General features: G+C 38.8%; 3 protein-coding genes across 3 annotated transcripts; all 3 read right to left on the reverse strand.

Annotated features, from left to right (window-relative positions):
• Positions 1–1258: 1258 nt before the first annotated feature.
• Positions 1259–8324, reverse strand: Hsc70-3 (heat shock protein 70 cognate 3). The gene is made up of 8 exons (XM_077441867.1): positions 8112–8324; positions 6952–7103; positions 6637–6868; positions 5851–6525; positions 5572–5758; positions 5286–5458; positions 4530–4892; positions 1259–2412 (listed from the first exon to the last, which is right to left on the reverse strand). Exons 2-8 carry the CDS (start codon positions 7074–7076, stop codon positions 2203–2205), a joined length of 1965 nt encoding a protein of 654 aa, XP_077297993.1. The 5' UTR covers positions 7077–7103; positions 8112–8324; the 3' UTR covers positions 1259–2202.
• A 280-nt stretch (positions 8325–8604) lies between these two features.
• On the reverse strand, positions 8605–12376 carry Pbgs (Porphobilinogen synthase). Its single transcript, XM_077441881.1, has 8 exons — positions 12272–12376; positions 11812–11936; positions 11591–11738; positions 11274–11493; positions 10630–10862; positions 10426–10542; positions 10250–10343; positions 8605–10175 (listed from the first exon to the last, which is right to left on the reverse strand). The coding sequence occupies exons 2-8, from the start codon at positions 11934–11936 to the stop codon at positions 10102–10104; spliced, it is 1011 nt and encodes a 336-aa protein (XP_077298007.1). The 5' UTR covers positions 12272–12376; the 3' UTR covers positions 8605–10101.
• Positions 12377–13582: 1206 nt separating this feature from the next.
• On the reverse strand, positions 13583–17442 carry LOC143910381 (uncharacterized). The gene is made up of 4 exons (XM_077428829.1): positions 16887–17442; positions 15958–16815; positions 14319–15388; positions 13583–14049 (listed from the first exon to the last, which is right to left on the reverse strand). The coding sequence occupies exons 3-4, from the start codon at positions 14667–14669 to the stop codon at positions 13693–13695; spliced, it is 708 nt and encodes a 235-aa protein (XP_077284955.1). The 5' UTR covers positions 14670–15388; positions 15958–16815; positions 16887–17442; the 3' UTR covers positions 13583–13692.
• Between the last annotated feature and the right edge of the window lie 2083 nt (positions 17443–19525).

Here is a 19525-nt window from a genome sequence, read left to right on the forward strand (position 1 = left end):
TTTTGGTAAGAATTCATAAACCAGATGTAATTTTTTTTGTCAATTTATCCGATTTTATTGGGAGTGGTTCCAAAAATTCCGAGTACTGCCCTATTTTCAGCTTACATTTTTAAATATCAATTAACATTTCATAATTTGTTGATATTTAAAAATGATGCAATAATTTGTCCGTATATGTATGTCTATGATGATTGTAATATTTTTAATTGACTTTGAATAATACAGGCAGTCCTCGACTTGCGAATAATTTTTTATCATTAAATCACGGGCTGTTGTTACGTCACTGTCCTTTGGAAGAAGTTAAATGGCGCTATTTTCGAGAAATTAGTAAATATGCACATTTTGAATTGAATAAAATTGATAAATTTTCTCGATTATACTAGAAATAAGAACAAATTAGTTGTAGGTAGAGTAAGGAAATTTTTAAAAAAAAAAAAACCTCTTAGTTTTATATATAATATTAAGATATATATATATATATATATATATATATATATATATATATATTATTATTATTATTTTATATACTATAGATCCGCCCTCACATGTTATACTTGTCTCCCTTTTGGCGCATGCACAGTTTCTCTTAGTAGGTAGGTAGGTACCGCTGCGTCGTAGGGAAAAAAACCCAACTTCCCCGGTAGTTAAACCCCCCGCACCCCTCAGTTAGTGAAGACAAGATCTCCGACCAAAATAACACGTCTGGGCCCATCTAGTGTATTATACATCAATGCGGAGGATCCATTTACTTATATTGATGACCAAAATGAGCAATATGGCAAAGTATGAAAACGATCAGATAAGAGGCAATTTTTTTCCTGAATTGTAATCGTAACGTAAAGGAGGTTTGTAATAAAAAAGACGACAGCTGGAGGTGTCTTTCACAGGGGTGTGCTCATGTACAATGCCCTCCATGTGTGTCAGGTCTTCTTAGACAGTGGATGCATTCTTACGAGGTGCAAGGAGAAATTTAGTATATATAAAATTTTATAGTTAAGTAATTAAGAATGTATTTGAGTAAAAATAGAAAGTGTATTAATAAGCTAAAATTATATAAATAAATATTTTTTTTTTTGTATGAAATTCAACTTACGACCAAGGTTCAAGAATATACGCCCATCGCAAGTCAAGGAATACTTGTACTTACGTACAATAGATGTCGGTTAATAAAATAGGTGTATACAAGGAATAAAAAATATTAAATTTTTTAATTTATGTCTTTTAACAAGGAAATTGGGAGTAGAATAAAACATAGAATAAATGTAAAAACAATTTTATTATTTACTTGCAAACAAGTAAATAAATTAAACCTTACAGCGATCATAATTCAAAATAAAACAGTCTCATATACATAGATAACTTAAATGAAGATGAGAATGGGGGGGGGGAGGAGGAAATACACCACAATTCAGTCATCTACCCGTTGCTCACATGTTCGCATACAAAAATAATATAACACCGGCATATAATTTCATTATTTATATGACGACTAAATCATTCGAAGACCTTTTATGTAACTTTGAAAAATTATCTAAATATATATATATATATATATTATGGTTTAAATTTTCCTATGTAAATCTCTTCTATTTCTTCTACGAGAGCATCAAGACGACTTTGATTAATTCACACGCACACATACATACATCCCAACATTCAAACCAATCAAACACTTATAAATATAAAATAAATTACGTATCATCTGTTTTTTTTCCTCTTCCGAAATCAATAATTTCACAAAGTAAATATATGTACATTCAACGCAAGTGTATCAATGATGATCTTTTCAGAATGTGTCCAGTTTTAAACATATGAGGGTTTACAACAGCGTGCCAGCATATTAATTAAATAGATTAGATTGAACTATGCAAAGAATCACAATAAATCCTTAAGTATATAAACTGAGCAAACATACGTCCGAGACTCGCGCGGCAGACATGCATGGCATGTGTGCAAAAAAAAAAAAAGAAAAACATACACTCTCCGATATAATCCTGACGCTAATACATATATAACGATAGTCGGAAGTTTCAATAAACTTCGCACATTGCAGTCTTTGGATCGTCCACCTTTTTTTTTTTAAATATTTATATTAATTGAATGTTTAATTTTCTCTTTTTTAAATATATGTATATATCACTATTAAATGCACTCTTCAATTGGATTAGTAATGGTGGAGATGATGAGCACCGATTGATGTTTTTACAATTCGTCCTTCATGTCGTCTTCCTGCTCCGACGACGGTGGTGGTCCCTGTCCTTGGTAGAGCTTCGAGATGATCGGCTGTACTACGTCTTCCAATTGCTTCTTCTGTTTTTTGTATTCTTCGGAGTCGGTGTCTTGATTCTCTTCCAACCACTTGATGGCGGCATCGATGGCTTCCTCCATCTTGGACTTGTCATCGTCTGTAACCTGATTAAAAAAGCAACCGTCGTTAGACACAACACCTCTGAGAACTTACAATACGTTTTCAGTAATAATACAAAGGAATACATAATGTCAAGCGTTGAAAATTTCGTTGAATGTGAAAAATTTCAAATATAATACGTGCTCAATACTTAAATAAATTTCATACAAATGTTTCAAGCGAATTATAAATGTGTCATAGATAAGGTTAAACTAATCAAGACACGATATTAAATATTAAAAAAATTTACTTTGTCTATGTACGTAGTAACAATAGAGTTCTGTGATCATGAAAATTCAAACCAGAGATTTTGACTGATTCCAACTAAGAATAAATCACTGATCACGTTTTCATGATCTAGAAAAAATGTGTGTGTCTGTGTATTTTGGGGAATTTTTGAACACCGTTAGTCCTATCGAACTGAAACTTAGTATCGGTTACTGAAATTCTTATCAATACGAATTTTTAAGTTGACCGGATATGGCACCTCCCCTTAAAGGTTACACGACAATTAGTCCAAAAGGTTTAACAACAAAATGTACCCGAAAATTAGTGCACTGATAAAAATTAGTGCATCTATACGATAAAAAGTACCATATACATCGATAGATATATAACATATAATACAATAAAAAGTTACGTTTTCCATTAAAATAGGAAAATTTAGGATTTTTGAACATTTAGTGCACAATATTGTGCAATGTCAGTGCACAATATTTCGGGTACATTTTGTCGTCGAACCTTTTGGACTTGCACCAATTGTCGTGTAACCTCCTTAAACTCTTCGTGTGCTCTTCACGAAAAAATCAATGTAATAAAAATAATCACTGAAATTGGATTTTTTCCCGACAGAAAAGTCAAAAATGTTGTGACATGACAATTGGTGCAAGTCCAAAAGGTTCGACAACAAAATGTACCCGAAAATTAGTGCACTGATAAAAATTAGTGCATCTATACGATAAAAAGTACCATATACATCGATAGATATATAACATATAATACAATAAAAAGTTACGTTTTCCATTAAAATAGGAAAATTTAGGATTTTTGAACATTTAGTGCACAATATTGTGCAATGTCAGTGCACAATATTTCGGGTACATTTTGTCGTCGAACCTTTTGGACTTGCACCAATTGTCGTGTAACCTCCTTAAACTCTTCGTGTGCTCTTCACGAAAAAATCAATGTAATAAAAATAATCACTGAAATTGGATTTTTTCCCGACAGAAAAGTCAAAAATGTTGTGACCACGATTCTTTACACATCCCTGAACATGTCAAGCTGAAAATTTATATTTGTATTATTTATGTACTAACTTAGAGCTGATAAGGGTTTTGGTCAGAATTTGTAAACCGGAAATAAGTATTTTTTTTATAAACAATATTTCCATATTTTATTTTGACCTTTTGAATTATTTTTATTTTCTTGATATTTAATGTGTATAATAATTATAGTAATTTTAAGTAATAAAAGAATTTCGAACAAAATCTGACAACCGGAAGTAGAACTTTTGTCTTTTGTAAGTTTCCCTATATTTGCGCTCAATTTATATCGAAAATGCTCTCATAACCGGAATGTGTGAACGTGTATGTATGTTTAATTATCGAATTTTGTTTTTTGACCTTCTTATATTCCTCAAATACATAGATAAAGTCATAGTTTGGTCACATCCGAATTTTTTTTAATGTACTTTCTTTGTTTTCGACTCATGTATGACTTGCTTGAAGACATGGAAAATTTGATATCGAAAAAAATTTAGAACCATGATGACCATGCAGTGGACTAAAAAATATGGATGAACACATTGGAAAGACATAAAACACTAATTGTAAGTGCCTGATGGAAAATATTCTATAGAGCAAAAAAATATCTGACCGAGGTTCACATTTCATCGGGAACTGGGTGCCCCGTCAAAGTCTGCTGTGGGAACAATGTTTTGATTTCAAAAAAACAAAAATATTCAGCCAAATGTTAGATCATTCAATGCAACGACAGTATGCGAGGTGCGATCAAGTATGAAGAAAAAAAGCATTGTTTTAACTCATTTTCTCGATCACACTCTGCATAATATGACATTATGTTTCCGGAATAAATTTACGGTCCCAAATGAAACCTATCTTACCTTGGCTCCGAGTTTTTCCTTGTCTTGCAATTGGTTCTTTAGTGAGTATGCATAGCTTTCCAAGTCGTTTCTGGCTTCGACGCGTTCCTTCAATTTCTTATCATCGTCGGCGAATCTTTCAGCATCCTTGATCATTCTTTCGATATCATCGGGTGTCAACCTGTTCTGGTCGTTGGTGATGACGATCTTCTCCCGATTGCCGGTGCCTTTGTCTTCGGCAGACACTTGGAGGATACCGTTGGCGTCAATCTCAAAGGTGACTTCGATCTGAGGAATACCTCGAGGTGCGGGTGGGATTCCGGTCAAGTCGAATTTTCCCAAAAGATGGTTGTCCTTGGTCATTGGACGTTCTCCTTCATAAACCTATTTACAGTAAGACAAATAATGTAAGTAAAATGTAGGGACAATTTAAATGCGCATTTACCGTAAGCATGTCATAAAATTTGTGTGAATTAAAAAAACATCGCATCATTTAAAAATACGAATGCACAATTTAAAAACAATTTCTAATATACCTCAAATAAATAAATCCATTGTTTTAATTAGGTCAGCATTTTAATATCAAATGTGAGCATTGGAAAATTTAAATAAAATATTGCTCAATGTAACATTTCGTTATTTAACAGAAATATACTAATTTAATGACCAATTTCTTTTATTCAAATGCGCAAATGATTCGTTCTAAAGAGCAAATTTATTTTTTTAAATGCACTGTTATATTGTATCTGTACATAAACATTATGTATTAAAAATTACCTGGATGGTGACAGTGTGTTGGTTATCGCTGGCAGTAGAGAAGATTTGAGATTTCTTAGTGGGGATAACAGTATTACGTGGAATCAATTTAGTCATCACACCACCGACAGTTTCAATACCCATAGTCAAAGGATTTACGTCCAACAATACAATAGCGTCAGTGTCTTGTTCACCTGTAAATGATATGAAGAAATTAGTATTGTCAAGTTCAACTTTTAAAAAAACAACATACAATGTCATTTTTTTGAAGCTTGATTGTTGAAAATTGGATAAAATCCACACTTACCACTGAGAACTCCAGCTTGTACGGCAGCTCCATATGCGACAGCTTCATCAGGATTGATGCCTCGGGATGGTTCCTTTCCGCCGAACAATTCTTTGACCAATTGTTGAACTTTAGGGATACGGGTTGAACCTCCAACCAAAACAATTTCATCTACGTCTTTTTTGTTCATATCAGCGTCTTCCAAAACCTACAATCAAACATTTTTATTTTAACACATACAATATTTCATTCTTCATATCCCTATTTTATTAAATATTCTTAAACAGAACAATAGATTACCTTTTGGACTGGCTTCAAGGTAGATCTGAACAGGTCCATGTTCAATTCTTCGAATTTGGCACGAGTGAGAGTTTCAGAGAAGTCATCGCCTTCGAAGAATGATTCAATTTCGATCCTAACTTGATGACTGGCTGACAAAGCGCGCTTAGCCTTCTCAACTTCACGACGGAGTTTCTGAACGGCACGGTTGTCTTTTCTGATGTCCTTGCCCTTCTTCTTCTTGTACAACTTGATGAAGTGGTCCATTACACGTTGATCAAAATCTTCACCACCAAGATGGGTATCACCGTTGGTTGCTACTACTTCAAAGACGCCGTTATCGATGGTGAGGAGGGACACGTCGAAGGTACCACCGCCGAGATCGAATACGAGTACATTTTTCTCTCCGTCCTTCTTGTCGAGACCGTAAGCGATAGCTGCAGCAGTAGGTTCATTGATGATTCTCATGACATTGAGGCCAGCGATAACTCCGGCGTCTTTGGTGGCTTGACGTTGAGCATCGTTGAAGTAAGCTGGCACAGTTACGACGGCGTGGGTGACCTTTTTGCCGAGGTATGCTTCCGCCGTTTCCTTCATTTTTCCCAAGACCATGGCGGAGATTTCTTCAGGGGCGAAGATCTTATTACCTTGACCGGTAGCGACCTCGACATGTGGTTTACTGTTCTTTTCAACAACCTGAAAATAACAATTAATTCAATTGATCAATAGTGTTTTAAGCTAAGCTTTCTAAGATTCTGTTTTTGAAGTATAAATCAAACGTTTTGTATTGAAATATATAAAAATTACCTTGAAGGGGAAGAATTTCAAGTCGTGTTGAACATTAGCATCGGACCATTCCCGACCGATCAAACGCTTGGCGTCGAACACGGTGTTTTCAGGATTGGTGGTCAATTGATTCTTGGCGGCATCACCGATGAGACGTTCACCTTCAGCGGTGAAAGCCACATACGATGGAGTGATACGGTTGCCCTGATCGTTGGCGATGATTTCCACACGTCCATTCTTGTATACACCAACGCTGTAATGCAATACATACATATTATCAAACTGAAAAGGACATGCTTTGACTCATTTGACCGTATACATCTTCACAAGTCTCACCAGGAATAAGTGGTACCGAGATCGATTCCCACAACAGTTCCGATGTCCTTCTCCTTCTCCTTCTTGTCGTCGGCGTAAACCACCACTGCCAAAAGGCAGAATATGCTAGCTAAGCTTAATCTCATTTTTGTTTGATTTCAATAGATTCTAATCTGAAACAATCGATTAAATCCAATCAATACACAAATATCCAATCGAGACATACTCAGTATATAATTTTTTTGTGAATTTGACAAAAAATCATCAGTAAATTTACATATCTAATCACATTTATATGAAATTTTTGTTACATTTACATATGTTGCTAAGTTTTTCTACAAAAAGCAATACCTTGAATACAAAATAGACTAATTAAACATCTACAGTAAGAATGATCGAATAAACTTGACCTTAAACCGGCGATTCCAAACACGTGTTACACGTAATCGATTACGACGAAGTCAAGACCATCTGTTCAGACAAATTCTACACACCATAAGGTGTATGCACAAGTTTTTAAAAAACATGCTGTGGGGATATTTACAGCACAGTTACTACAAAGATCAATCAGAAATCATTCACATACTTCACCTCAAAAACCAACAAGCGTGACATCAGCTCACATATGTGGGTCAAAATAGTCACTATTTTGAATACATAATCATTATTGTAGTGTTTGAAAGCACACATTTTATCTAAATATATGACTAATTTTGATTTGAATATAGTCATTGTTAGGCGAGTAAAAAAAAAAAAAAAAAAAGATCTTGAACATTCATACTAAATTCGAACTATGAGTTATGAGAAAGGTGCAATATGATTTAAAGTTTGATGAAATTTTTAAATGTATGGAAAAAAAAGATGTACCGATTCATACACGATGAAGCGTTAGAAGCATGCGGCATTTATCAGCAAATAGTGGAATAATCGGGCGAATTTTGAATGAAAATGGCGAGTGCAAACGTCCACGTGTCGACTTGCAGGGGTATTTGAGGTGGAAATCGAAGGGATTCGGATTCGGATTCGGGACACGTCAGCCGAGGCATAGCTCGATAATGGAGGCGACGCGTGTCAATGTAACGGTATCGGTATCGGTATCGGTATCGGTATCGAGTGAGTGAGGAGCTACAGCGAACCGAAAAGGGCAACGAGTGCACCATCAAACGATAGGTGAGGCTTACCTTCACACGTATTCACAGATCACAGTGTGAGAGCGCCAGTCGACGAAGGAGCGACGCGTGCTTAACGTTCTACACTCGAAGGGAAACTGAGCGTTGAGCGTGTGCGCTCTGGTTATTTAGGCGCGCAGGTCACCGTGGCCTTTGTCGATTGGTCGGTTTGCGCGCGCCTTTTGATTTTCTCGCTCGCGATTGGTCCACACGTGCCGATTGAGTGAGCTTTTCTCGTCACTGGTTGGTCGACGTGGCACAGTTGGCCGTTCGCGATTGGCCCACGTTCGACGCTATGCCACTTCTCGCATTTTCTGTGCGGATCGTGTACGCTCCAATTTTCCATTGGCGCGGCGAAAAGAGAACGTGTCCCTTTTTTGTTAGGTCTATCGTCTGGACAATTTGCTCCGTTCGTTTTGTTCGATATTGGAAAGTTGGATGTATTTCTTCCGTTTACTGGTTTGCGACGTGGTTTAGACAATACAACGAATCTTCTTTTTTTTCTCGTTTGCTCATTGCTGAGCGTCGTGGAAATTTCTATAATCTGGGATCCGCCTCCATTTATCCCGATCCTGTGTAAAGTTGAAAGCAGCGTTTAGGGACAATTCTGTTTTTAATTTGATCTGACCGTCTTATGGGTCACCGTCCTCTCGCTCGCCTTCCCTCTAGTGTTCCGATGAGCTTCTCTAGACTCTGCCATCTTTCCTGACAATACGACCAAAGTAGGAAAGAATCCTTTTTCTACATGTTATGGAGTCTGAAGCTGCCAGTTTTGCGGTCCATGGAATTGCATCAGATAGATTTTCGTCTTTATCAGCATTTCTCTTATTTTTACAAACCTCCTTTACGTTTCACATTATTATCAACAGTTTTTCCATGTCTTTGTCAGACTGACTTTTCGCCATTCCTATTGCGAATATCTGATAACCATATTCTTAATTTTGAGATCAAGGCACCTAGGTAAATAAAATCGTCGGCTTTCCGTCTTTTAGAATAAATAGCAACCTTGAAAAAATCAATTAAAGCAATTTTTTTATAATCTCCTATTTGATACATTTTATTATCAACACATCAAAATTTTGAATGGGAACCTCATATATTAAAGGTTTATAATAAAGCTAATCGATCAATAAGAATCGATATCCAAAATCTATCTATTCCGGACCTAAATAAGAAGAAGTTTGTAATAAAAAAGGATATTTATCGCAATAAGATTGAGAAAGAGTGTTAAAATTATTATTCAACGGAATTATTCAGATAAAGTGCAGCCATTCTTATTTAAAAACATTGTGAGGACTTTCATCAAAAGTAATGAATTATTCAAATACTTTTCTTGTATTACAGAGTATCGACCTACATATATATCCTTTATACAGTTGCTAAAATCAGCGAGTAATCAATGAAATCATAGAATTTGTCACTTTGTGTTATAGTTGAATAGAAAGTTGTAAATAATTTACTAATTGCTGTCTTGTAAGTAAGCTTTAAATTTCCTTTTAAAACTTATAAGCACACATATTTAAGGTGTTTAAACAATAATTGATCTTAAAAATTATTATCATTAGACTACTCAACTATCATATGTAGAATTGCTGTCGACAACCAAACTATTTGTCATTTTTTTTTAAATGTTACTAAATTGAATTAGTTGTGAATGTGTATTGGTTTACTTAATATTCCCAGTTATTCAAATGAGAAAAATTCTTAATACATAGTTGTAAAATTAATATTTCACAATCTTTAATATGTATAGTAAATAAATATATGTATGACGCAATTTAAAAAAAATCTTTATTAAATATTTAAAAAAATGTTCTATAAAATTGCATAAATTATGCCACCACAGCAAATTTATGCCACCATAATGCATAAATCAAAAACCCAATTAAGCTACCTAATAAAAACAACAACAGAGCATTTTATTTTCAATTTTATATGAAACCTTCGCTCTGAATATACACAACCATTATTGCTAAAAGCTAAGCTTCCTTTTACAGTATCATTATAAGTCCATTTCTCCGTTTTTGATCCAACTTAAAACAGTTGGGGTGAAGTACGATATGATGCAATCTGCACCTAAAAAGTCGTAAAAATTATTGATAAGTGTCAGAAGTACATCGTATTTCACGAGAATGTAACTGATAATAAACCTGCACGCCTCATTGATCGTAGTATTTCGGTGAGAATACTTTTTAGCCCTCCCGTTTCACCAGCTTTCATCAGCATACTATACTCTCCGGACACCTAAAAGGCGGTTCGATTAATACATTGCAAATGGCTTAGCAATTATAATACAGTATTGTCGAATAGCATGATTTAAATTTACTTGATATATAAACAAAGGATAGTTTGGATGTCTGTCTTTGATTTGTCGCAAAATATCCAAATAAGGCAGACCAGGTTTCACCATGAGCATGTCGGCTCCCTCTTCAATATCTCGATCCTGTAATTAATATAACATCTTAATGGAAAAGTGACATATATATATATATATGTATGTAGATAGCACATTTGATTATGTAGTGTTTACTGCAGCACGGATTGCTAGCCCGGAGCTTCCCGGTGGTAATTGATAACATTTTCTATCTCCGAACTTTGGTGCAGCTTTGGCCGCTTCTCTGAATGGTCCATACAGCGCTGATGCGAATTTGCAAGAGTACGAAAGGACAGCAATCTTATTGTGAATGTTATTAGCAAAGAGAACTTGTTTGATTGCTTTCACACGGTTATCGTTCATGTCGGAGGGAGCAACTATATGAGCACCTGAAATGAAAATATTTTTAAGCGTGAAAAATTCTGCGTTTGAGTTCTAGAAAATAGAATATTAGTAAATCAAATATTACTAATCAAACGATAAATAACATTAAATGTTTTTCTATTATGTCAATGTAGATACATACATACATAGTTAATTGATATTACATACATAGTTTAGTATGGATAATCGAGGTTCTATGTACAGTACAAAAGTTTTACTCTGTAATATTAAGTAATTATTTATCTCATAAGAAGACAAAATCGTCATCCTTAAATGGAAATTCCTACTATCTAGATTTGGGAAATTTATATGATTGCACAATTTCAGAATTACACAACATTTGTTGAAGTTTAACTACCACCACAAAGATTTGTGACAGTAAATTACAATAAAATGTAGTTATTATGATGAATTACCAGCTTGAGCATATGCAAGCGATATGTCAGCAATTCGCTGCACCGACTTAACATGATCAAGTTCACCACTTTCACCCAGAATTCCACAGTGACCATGTTGAGTATAAGGGCAAAGGCAGACATCACAAGCTAACACTAAGTCTGGGAACCATTCACGCAGCTTTGGCAGTGCGCGTATTACAGGATTCAATTTTGAATCTGCATTAGAACCAGTGTTATCCTGGAAGTAAAATAGTAAGGTTCAATGTTCGATCATTACTCAGACACTGTATATAGATGTCGGAGTAATGACGACTCGAGACGAGATTGATTATTACTTTTGGTAGTGTGTCGGGTACGCCAAATAAAAGAATGTATCGTAAACCATTTTCTACGACTGGTGCGAGAGCATCTTTCAGTTGCGACAATCCATAACGATAAACATTTGGCATGCTTTGTATAGGTTGTTTGGCATCATCGTGATCTCTGAAATTAAAATGAATAAATTATACAATAATAGTAAATAAAATAATATTTTCTAAGTTGTATGAATACTAACGTAATGAATATGGGAAACATAAAATTATTAGGCGTTAGTTCAACATTGGGTTGTTGTAGTTGTCTTAGTGTCGGATGAAATATACTGCTATGCAGCATATTTTTGGCATTAAAATTCATGGTCATCTGAAATAAAAGTCCGATGAATTGGATAAATTCAATTTTAAAACAATTTGTATACTTTTATGTTCTAATTGAAGACTTTGTATATTGAAAGTCAAATTATCTGTTTTGAATATTATGTATTAAAATTGTTAATCTAAAATTCTTTAAAAAAGTTTTTTATAGGAATTTTAGATATCGAGTGAATTCAACTTGAAAGATAAGAATTGAATTGATAATAAAGAAATGAAGTAAATACTGGAAACGCATAGGTTATATCAAAACACACATGCTTGATAATTTATATAATAAATAAAAAAATATCCATATAATAACATAAAAATTATAAATTAAAATACCGTTATTAGAATGAGCAAATGGAAGGCAAAGCACCTCTGAAGAACTGTCAAATGAATTGACAGTTCACAATATCGCACGTATTCAAATTCGATGTTGCCACATATGTATGTAGAATATACAAAATGTTCCCACATGTGAAAATATTTTTAATAAAGTATTAGATATTGTAACGCGACGTTTTCCCATCGTCCCATAGGGCAACACTCGCCCTTTATTTCGAGTGGCCACCCAGGGAAATGCTATATAGGCGCACGCGCTCTCTCACACGCGATCTCCCGTCGAAGAAAGATCTCTGCTGTGCACGTCTCCAGGGGAAGACGGGGCCCAGAGATCCACCGCCATCTTGCTGAAGAACCGCCGCGAGGTCGAGTGTAGCATCACTCCCTCCCCTGAGTTCCAGCACAACTTCCCCTGCATTCCTCACGCCGTTTCCGGAGAAACCTCAGCCGTGAGACGACGAGGAAGCTGTTATCTACGCAGACGACTTGCAGTCAGGAACCTCCCCGACTATATACACATATATAACTATCCCAAGGTTAGTCCACGTTTCTACATAACTCGACTCTTGGAAGAATAACGACGTATCACGCCCTCTGCATAAAGACGCGCGTAAATCCGTTCATACAATGTAATTCGGGTTCGGTGATTACTAGTCAAATGTGAATCGGTCACAGGACAACCGGTCGCTCTAGATCGGTCACACGTGATCACCCGTCACACGAAAACTGGTCACACCCTAAAACTGATCACACCCGAAAATTGGTCACGAAAAAACTGGTCACACATCTGGTACGCCTTACTTTATTTTATCTCAGAAACGTAAACTTTGTGTAACGTATATTTTTCCGAAAATTCGTGTTTATTGTTTGTTGTCAAGAAAGGTTTTAAATTAATATTTTACTGAATCGGTTCAATCCGAACTGTTTTTATTTGTCGTATTTTTTTTTGCGGACGTCCAATCTCTCACAAAACAACGAATGAGATGGATTTAATCTTCATGTGTGACAAGTTCGGTCCAAAAAAAGATTTAGCTATTAAATAAAATTGTATTCTGACCAAAACCTTATCAACTCTAACATAACTAATAAGTATGTAGGCGGGGTACGATGTGTTGACCGTATCCCGGCCTAACGAAACACTGTTGTGTGGTTCAAAGATGGGGTCACCAATGTAGGCGGGGTAGCGATGTGTGTTGACAGCGCTGTTGGATGATCAGAAGGTTGCGTAGATCACGTCGGATTAGTACCAATGTAGGCGGGTTACATGTGTGTTGACCGTATACCGGCCTAACGAAACACTGTTGTGCTAGTTTTATAAAGTTTTATTGTTTGCCTATGGTTGTACAAAGGTATGGTATTTGTGGGCAAAAGTATGTCGTTCAGCGGTCTCTGGATATGGTAGAGTGTCGCTGGCTCAGCATTCAGCTATGTTCGGAAGGTCTCTGGATACGGCAGTGTGTTGCTGGCTCGTCCGGCTGGTTGATCTTCCAAGTCCGCGTAGTGTAGTGGTGGCTGGTCAGGAGCTGTATGTTGACTGGTCTGCTGCTGTGTGTCGACGCTTGCTGCTCTGGGTCGACTGGTCTGGTGCTGTGTGTCGACGCTTGCTGTTGTGGGTCGACTGGTCTGGTGCTGTGTGTCGACGCTTGCTGTTGTGGGTCGACTGGCGTTGTTTGCGTTGTACCTCCTTTTATAGTGTTTCTGGAATGCTTGGTGGAAGTGGTTATTGACGCGTACGAAAGGAATTTTGTTTTCGTCGAGGCGTCGAATTTTCTGGAATGCTTGATGGAAGTGGTCGTACGAGCATTTAGTTTATTGATGCGTACGAAAGGAATTTTGTTTTCGTCGAGGCGTCGAATTTTCTGGAATGCTTGATGGAAGTGGTTATTGACGCGTACGAGAGGAATTTTGTTTTCGTCGAGGCGTCGAATTTTCTGGAATGCTTGGCGCCTTTCCGCTCGATGTATTTTAATGGTGGCGGCGTGTTTCGACCGGTTTGGTTCCACTCGACTGGTAGGGGCGTTCCGCTTGAGTTTAATATAACGACTACAGGTGCATGTCGTCTGGGTTTCGGGAATGTAGTTTGTTGTTGCGGAATATTCTCGAAGGTTTCGATGACGATGACGACGACGAGATTCCTACATGGCTCTCCGGTGAGTGTTAACGATGTGTGTGATTTTGTGGGAATCTTGATGTGTTGGAGTCTATTGACTCGATGGCGTCGTTGTTTGTCCGGTTGTGCTGGAGAAAGTTGTCTCGACAGCGGGTCTTGTGTTGCATGCCGGTCCAAGTCTTGTTCTCTACCAGGTTGCTTATTTTGGGCGAGCTGCGTTGGTAGTGAAGGTTTGTGATGGCTTGGATGGTGCTGTTGTGCAGGCTGCTGTGTTCTGCGTGGAGTCATTCGCGTGACTGTTTTGCTGGTTGTGCTGGAGTTAGTTGTCTCGGCAGCGGGTCTTGCGTGAAGAACGTTGGTTGACGAAGTGCGTTGAGTGCTGGTCTTCGTTGGTTGTGCTGGAGTTAGTTGTCTCTACAGCGGATCTTGCGTGAAGAACGTTGGTTGACGAAGTGCGTTGAGTGCTGGTCTTCGTTGGTTGTGCTGGAGTTAGTTGTCTCGACAGCGGATCTTGCGTGAAGAACGTTGGTTGACGAAGTGCGTTGAGTGCTGGTCTTCGTTGGTTGTGCTGGAGTTAGTTGTCTCGACAGCGGATCTTGCGTGAAGAACGTTGGTTGACGAAGTGCGTTGAGTGCTGGTCTTCGTTGGTTGTGCTGGAGTTAGTTGTCTCGACAGCGGATCTTGCGTGAAGAACGTTGGTTGACGAAGTGCGTTGAGTGCTGGTCTTCGTTGGTTGTGCTGGAGTTAGTTGTCTCGACAGCGGATCTTGCGTGAAGAACGTTGGTTGACGAAGTGCGTTGAGTGCTGGTCTTCGTTGGTTGTGCTGGAGTTAGTTGTCTCGACAGCGGATCTTGCGTGAAGAACGTTGGTTGACGAAGTGCGTTGAGTGCTGGTCTTCGTTGGTTGTGCTGGAGTTAGTTGTCTCGACAGCGGATCTTGCGTGAAGAACGTTGGTTGACGAAGTGCGTTGAGTGCTGGTCTTCGTTGGTTGTGCTGGAGTTAGTTGTCTCGACAGCGGATCTTGCGTGAAGAACGTTGGTTGACGAAGTGCGTTGAGTGCTGGTCTTCGTTGGTTGTGCTGGAGTTAGTTGTCTCGACAGCGGATCTTGCGTGAAGAACGTTGGTTGACGAAGTGCGTTGAGTGCTGGTCTTCGTTGGTTGTGCTGGAGTTAGTTGTCTCGGCAGCGGGTCTTGCGTGAAGAACGTTGGTTGACGAAGTGCGTTGTGTGCTGGTCTTCGTTGGTTGTGCTGGAGTTAGTTGTCTCGACAGCGGATCTTGCGTGAAGAACGTTGGTTGACGAAGTGCGTTGAGTGCTGGTCTTCGTTGGTTGTGCTGGAGTTAGTTGTCTCGACAGCGGGTCTCGTTTTGCGTACCAGTCCGAGTTGTTCTTTTCTACCATGTTGCTTATTCTGTCTAGGCTACGTTGATAGTGAAGGTTGGTGGTCTGGACGATGTTGTTGTGCAGGCGTTGTGCTGATTGTGCTGGAGTTAGTTGTCTCGACAGCGGCTGTGTTGTGTTGGAGCTAGTTGGCTCAGTGGCGATTTGTTTCGCCGGTTGTGCTGGAGTGGGTTGACTCAACAGCGGGTTGTGTTGGTAGCTGGTCCATATGTACTTTCACACCATGTTACTGTTGCGGTCGTTACAATGGTAGTGAAGGTTTGTGACGGTCTGGACGGTGCTGTTGTGCAGGCTGCGGCGTCCTGCATGGGCTCATCGAGGTGATGAATCATCGAAGGTGTGATGAGCGGTGCTGGCGGATCAACAGTAGTGGATCCATTTGGTTGTTGTCTCCGGGTTGCGTTTTGTTGTGGCGAAAGCTGCGGAGTTGTTTGACATGGTCACTAGTTGTGGGGACATGTAGCGGACTGCGTTTGAAGTCTGCTTTGAGGGTTGCGTTGTAGACTGCGTTGAAGGCTGCGGTTGCGTGAAGTCTGCGGTTGCTATGTAGGCTGCGATGTGGGCTGCTATGTAGGCTGCGATGTGGGCTGCTATGTAGGCTGCGATGTGGGCTGCTATGTAGGCTGCAATGTGGGCTGCTATGTGGGCTGCGATGTGGGCTGCTATGTAGGCTGCGATGTGGGCTGCTATGTAGGCTGCGATGTGGGCTGCTATGTAGGCTGCGATGTGGGCTGCTATGTAGGCTGCGATGTGGGCTGCTATGTAGGCTGCGATGTGGGCTGCTATGTAGGCTGCGATGTGGGCTGCTATGTAGGCTGCGATGTGGGCTGCTATGTAGGCTGCGATGTGGGCTGCTATGTAGGCTGCGATGTGGGCTGCTATGTAGGCTGCGATGTAGGCTGCTATGTAGGCTGCGCTGTGGGCTGCTGTCGTGGCGGCTGTTGGTTGTTGTGGAGGCTGCACTGTGGGCTGCCGTGTTGACTGCGCTGTTGACTGCTATGAAGGCTGCGATGTAGGCTGCTATGTAGGCTGCGCTGTGGGCTGCGATGTTGACTGCGCTGTTGACTGCTGTCGTGGCGGCTGTTGGTTGTTGTGAGGGCTGCACTGTGGGCTGCCGTGTTGACTGCGCTGTTGACTGCTATGAAGGCTGCGTAGTTCTAAGATGGGGTCACCAATGTAGGCGGGGTACGATGTGTTGACCGTATCCCGGCCTAACGAAACACTGTTGTGTGGTTCAAAGATGGGGTCACCAATGTAGGCGGGGTAGCGATGTGTGTTGACAGCGCTGTTGGATGATCAGAAGGTTGCGTAGATCACGTCGGATTAGTACCAATGTAGGCGGGTTACATGTGTGTTGACCGTATACCGGCCTAACGAAACACTGTTGTGCTAGTTTTATAAAGTTTTATTGTTTGCCTATGGTTGTACAAAGGTATGGTATTTGTGGGCAAAAGTATGTCGTTCAGCGGTCTCTGGATATGGTAGAGTGTCGCTGGCTCAGCATTCAGCTATGTTCGGAAGGTCTCTGGATACGGCAGTGTGTTGCTGGCTCGTCCGGCTGGTTGATCTTCCAAGTCCGCGTAGTGTAGTGGTGGCTGGTCAGGAGCTGTATGTTGACTGGTCTGCTGCTGTGTGTCGACGCTTGCTGCTCTGGGTCGACTGGTCTGGTGCTGTGTGTCGACGCTTGCTGTTGTGGGTCGACTGGTCTGGTGCTGTGTGTCGACGCTTGCTGTTGTGGGTCGACTGGCGTTGTTTGCGTTGTACCTCCTTTTATAGTGTTTCTGGAATGCTTGGTGGAAGTGGTTATTGACGCGTACGAAAGGAATTTTGTTTTCGTCGAGGCGTCGAATTTTCTGGAATGCTTGATGGAAGTGGTCGTACGAGCATTTAGTTTATTGATGCGTACGAAAGGAATTTTGTTTTCGTCGAGGCGTCGAATTTTCTGGAATGCTTGATGGAAGTGGTTATTGACGCGTACGAGAGGAATTTTGTTTTCGTCGAGGCGTCGAATTTTCTGGAATGCTTGGCGCCTTTCCGCTCGATGTATTTTAATGGTGGCGGCGTGTTTCGACCGGTTTGGTTCCACTCGACTGGTAGGGGCGTTCCGCTTGAGTTTAATATAACGACTACAGGTGCATGTCGTCTGGGTTTCGGGAATGTAGTTTGTTGTTGCGGAATATTCTCGAAGGTTTCGATGACGATGACGACGACGAGATTCCTACAAGTACATAAAGAATACAAATATAAATTTTTAACTTGATACGTTAAGAGGGCTGGACAGCAGCGCCTCGTCCATACAAACGTACTATACTTCTCCCTACCTCAATTATGGCACTAGAGAAATTATTTTTTAATATGCTATGGATATTCACCATTGGGGTGCATCTATCGTTTTATTTTTTTGATTAATTATTTTTTATAGGAGCTAGGAGCCGCCAAACATCTATAAAATCGCCTCTTTTTTACACCCACGAAAAGAGTCTAGCGTGGTTATTTAACGGTCGATTTTAAAAAAAAATACGCCGATAGATGCACAGAAAATATCTTTCTCATACCGACAACGAATTTTTTTTAAAAATTAGTCCAGTTTTAGAGGAGAAAATAGTAGAATACGAAACCTCGATTTTGTCAATTTAAAACACGTTTTATCTGGTCGAAGCGCAACTGTCGCATTCACTCAATATATATATATTGATATATATTGTCGCATTCACTCAATATATACATACACTCAATATATATATCGAAGAAAGGAACGGTAACAAAATTAAGGTTTCGGGTGTACAGCCCTCTTAAGCGGTGTGGAAAAAACTATGTGGTCACAGCATTTTTGATTTTTATAATTTTTTAGTGATACAGTTTGATTGACGATTTTAAGATTTTGGTAAAAAATTTTCGCCTGCGGCGCCTTTTGAACTTTTTGCATAGTACAAAATATGAATTTGAATGTTAAAACTTGAAATTTTTTTTACAAACGAAAAAAACAAGTGTTGTATATGAAAATAATAGAAAAATTAAATATTTTAAATATACTGTGGCGACTCGCTATATGACATGGTCGTATAGCGAGTTTGGAGTTTGGTCACCTTCCTGCGAGTGGGGACCAACTCGATTGTGTTCGGAGTTAGCTACCTCACTCTGCCTTCAGCTGTCATAAATAAAACACGTGCATTAACATGCCAGTCGTCTCATTCGTCCATCCCCTATAATACCCTTATTTAGTCTAATGTCGAAATAATTAATTTTTATTTTTCTAATTTCTCTCTTTAATATTTTTTTTTATCAAAAATAAGCTTATTTATTTTTCATAGTCCATAACTCACTAAGGTGTATGCAAAGTATATTTTCCATTTTTATTTTGATATAATTTTTTTTTTTTTTTTTAATTCAATTTGACCAATTTTTGTCCGCCTCCCCCCCCCCAAGAAAAAGCTGAAATGATGTCCCTGTCCTCCATTGTTTAGCTATAAGCAATAATAAGTTATTGGCCGCTTGAATTTTAATCCTTTCTGCCCTTGATGGCGTTCCTGTTTACTATTAACTGAAAGCAATAAATATATTGATTTACCATCTTCTTCTTCTTCACGTGCCATGTCGTCCTATCCATGTTGATCACTTCGACATGTTTTCCCATCAGGGCCAGCAACTCGACATTGGTTCATATAGGTACTATTGATTAATTCATTTACCTCGGCATTAGTTGATTTATCAACGATTGATGTTATTGTATTATTTTAATTTAAA

The sequence above is a fragment of the Arctopsyche grandis genome, chromosome 1 (assembly GCF_051622035.1).
Source record: "Arctopsyche grandis isolate Sample6627 chromosome 1, ASM5162203v2, whole genome shotgun sequence".
NCBI lineage: Eukaryota > Metazoa > Arthropoda > Insecta > Trichoptera > Hydropsychidae > Arctopsyche > Arctopsyche grandis.

Coding starts and splice junctions, on each gene's coding strand:
- Hsc70-3 (XM_077441867.1), bottom strand. CDS start 7,076: ATGAGATTAAGCTTAGCTAGCATATTCTGCCTTTTGGCAGTGGTGGTT. Junction 6,869..6,951: donor CTCGGTACCACTTATTCCTG/GTGAGACTTGTG, acceptor ATTGCATTACAG/CGTTGGTGTATACAAGAATG. Junction 2,413..4,529: donor AGGAAAAACTCGGAGCCAAG/GTAAGATAGGTT, acceptor TTTTTTAATCAG/GTTACAGACGATGACAAGTC.
- LOC143910381 (XM_077428829.1), bottom strand. CDS start 14,669: ATGACTCCACGCAGAACACAGCAGCCTGCACAACAGCACCATCCAAGC. Junction 14,050..14,318: donor AACCCAGACGACATGCACCT/GTAGTCGTTATA, acceptor ACTTCCATCAAG/CATTCCAGAAAATTCGACGC.
- Pbgs (XM_077441881.1), bottom strand. CDS start 11,936: ATGACCATGAATTTTAATGCCAAAAATATGCTGCATAGCAGTATATTT. Junction 11,739..11,811: donor ATGTTTCCCATATTCATTAC/GTTAGTATTCAT, acceptor TTTTAATTTCAG/AGATCACGATGATGCCAAAC. Junction 10,863..11,273: donor GCTTGCATATGCTCAAGCTG/GTAATTCATCAT, acceptor TTTTCATTTCAG/GTGCTCATATAGTTGCTCCC.